The following is a 2,526-nucleotide window of genomic DNA, read 5'->3' as shown; positions in this document are numbered from 1 at the left end:
CTGGAAATGCTCCCCTAAACTTTTACAGTTCACTCAAGTGCCGCAGTAGGGAGCTGGAAACCTCACCTTACACTCTCTCTCCACGCTGGAAACCTCAAATACAGTGCATGCGCTAAACCTGCTAACCTGCTGCCGGTGCATGTGAGTACGTGACGGCTGCCGCTAGTGGTATATGTGTGGGAAAAAATGATAAAAAAGTGTGGGGAAAAATGATAGAATATATGGTAGTTGGTATAGGGTAGATATTTAGAGTAAATATGAACGCGGAGTATTATAGGATAGAGTAGAGAATCTCGCTGACCAGAATGAAATATTCCTTTTAGAGTAGAAATTTAGGGTTCCATGAGTGCGGATAGCCTAAGGAAGCATATGAACTGCATTCATTCATAAATAATACCCAAAAACACGTATGTCTTGTAAGTTATATGCAATTGCGTCTAAAAATTTTATCAGACGTACAACATGACATTTTTAGGAGACAAAATTATAATAACAATCTTAAAAATAAAATAAATAAATAATAATGATAAAGTGATAAATAACAGTAGTTTTTTAATCCGCGAAAATTAAAATTGTACATGTAAAAAAACGAAATAAAAAGGGCGCTTGTATTACCATTGAGGTGATCACTATTTTTGGTAAATGCACACACAAATAAATTCTATCATGATGCACATATTATTTATATGTTTTTGGCTACCTGCTAACTTAAATAAAGTTGTTTACATGTGATATTAAATAGAGGCAACCATATAAGTGATTCAACTCCATCTTCATTGTTTACATTTTTGAGCATCCGGGCGCCTTCTTCGTCCACCATCCCCCGAACGCCTTCTTCCTCCACCATCGTACCAGTATGGCGCACGAGCTCCACGACAACCTCATGGATTTGATACTCGTCCGCGTCCCGTGCAAGGTCGACCGCGCCAGCATCTCCCTCGTCTGCAGGGCGTGGAGAGACAAGGTCGCCCGCCTCGGGGGCCAGGCCCCGCCCCCGCTCCCGTGGCTCCTCCTCCCCTCGCGCTTCCGCAACGACCCCACCTTCCGCGCCGCTTGCGTTCTCAGCGGCTGCTCCGTCCACCCCCAGCACAACCTCCTCACCACCATGCCGCCCGGGGCGCGCTTCGTCGGCTCCTACGACGGCGCCTGGAACTTCCTCTACTTCGGTGAGACGCGCAGGCACAGGCTCTTCAACGCCCGCACACGCCAAGTCCGCAAGCTCCCGCTAGGGATCTATGTCAATCGCGACGGACACCAGACTATCTGCATTATGGTCATCCTCGCCGCCACGCTCTCGTCATCGCCGGACGACTCGATGTGCGTCGGCGCTGCCATCATCGCGCGGGATCAAGGCCCACACGAGGTGTTGCAGCCCTACAATCGCTGGATTGCGTTATGGCGAATGGGCTGGGAAATGGCTGTGGAACTGGACATGGTGGATATGGGTATGTACCTTGCGGAGGACGTTGTCTACCACTGCAGAGCCAGAGCCTTCTATTTTCTGCTCATCCATGGCGTAAGTTACGAAATCCTCGTGTGTACGCCAAACGCGAGTCCTGAATATCCTAGGAAGTTGCACATAAGTTTTGAGACTCACCACTTCTTGCCGCTGGCGCTTGAAGAGCGCATCTCGCCGCTTCATAGCGTTATCGCTCGATACCTCGTCGTGTCCCGTGGCGAACTGCTCATGGTCGTCAGGATCAAGGCTGTTGCTGATCAGCAGACGTGCGAGTTCAAGGTGTTCCGGGCGAAAAGACGGCCGCAGATGCCTGACTACCACCACTACCCCGTGGCTCAGTACCCCTGGGAATGGATCGACCTGGACACGCTGGATGGCCGGATTCTGTTCGTCGGGTATGGCTGCTCCAGGTCCTACCAAGCGGACGCGTACCCAGGCTTCAAGCCCGGCATCTACTTCTTGGATGATGGCATGTTCTACGAGGTACCCTACTTCGGCGGCGCCAACACCAGGCCGTACCCCTGCACGGACAATGGGATGTGGTCCGAAGGCCGTATCCAGAGGTGCTTCCCAACTCCAAACTCATCGGACTACTCTCCTCCGGTTTGGCTTCTTCCTTGAGGCTACAGGTTTATTTTCATTGGCTACCGTGTAGTCCTCGACTTTGATTTGTTCGAGATCGTGTTAATTGACATTACAATCTTTTAGGTAGATGCTGGTCGCAATATTATTCAGAGTGAGACAGCTAGTTGCTGATTGCAATATTCAGAGTCAGTAGCTGTGGAAACCATATGCACTGTTTCCAATGTTCTCTGACTTCTGTCTTCGGTGTTGTATCTGTTTTCTTTACTAAATAAATAAATGTAGAACAAACAATGGTTGTTGTTCATGGCAGCTTAGTGTGTAATGAAAGGGTAACAGAATATCATGGAAATCTCAGTACAGGCTAGCATCGAATTGGAAGTGCAAGGGATCTGAACTACTGTGAGTCTTGCTGCACTGATCAGTGAAGTTGGCATGGCATGACATTTTTTATTAGGTTTTTTTTAAGGTTGTGCCCTTAGTTT

The 2,526-nt window shown here is 48.4% G+C and overlaps 1 protein-coding gene across 1 annotated transcript; it reads left to right on the top strand.

Moving 5' to 3' along the window:
* The first annotated feature begins 831 nt into the window (after positions 1–831).
* LOC103652820 (uncharacterized) lies at positions 832–2,281 on the top strand. The gene has a single exon (XM_008679800.1). The coding sequence runs from the start codon at positions 857–859 to the stop codon at positions 2,078–2,080; it is 1,224 nt and encodes a 407-aa protein (XP_008678022.1). The 5' UTR covers positions 832–856; the 3' UTR covers positions 2,081–2,281.
* The last annotated feature ends 245 nt before the right edge of the window (positions 2,282–2,526 follow it).

This window comes from Zea mays, chromosome 4 (genome assembly GCF_902167145.1).
Source record: "Zea mays cultivar B73 chromosome 4, Zm-B73-REFERENCE-NAM-5.0, whole genome shotgun sequence".
Lineage (NCBI taxonomy): Eukaryota > Viridiplantae > Streptophyta > Magnoliopsida > Poales > Poaceae > Zea > Zea mays.
This window is presented reverse-complemented; position numbering and strand designations above follow the sequence as displayed.

Coding starts and splice junctions, on each gene's coding strand:
- LOC103652820 (XM_008679800.1), top strand. CDS start 857: ATGGCGCACGAGCTCCACGACAACCTCATGGATTTGATACTCGTCCGC.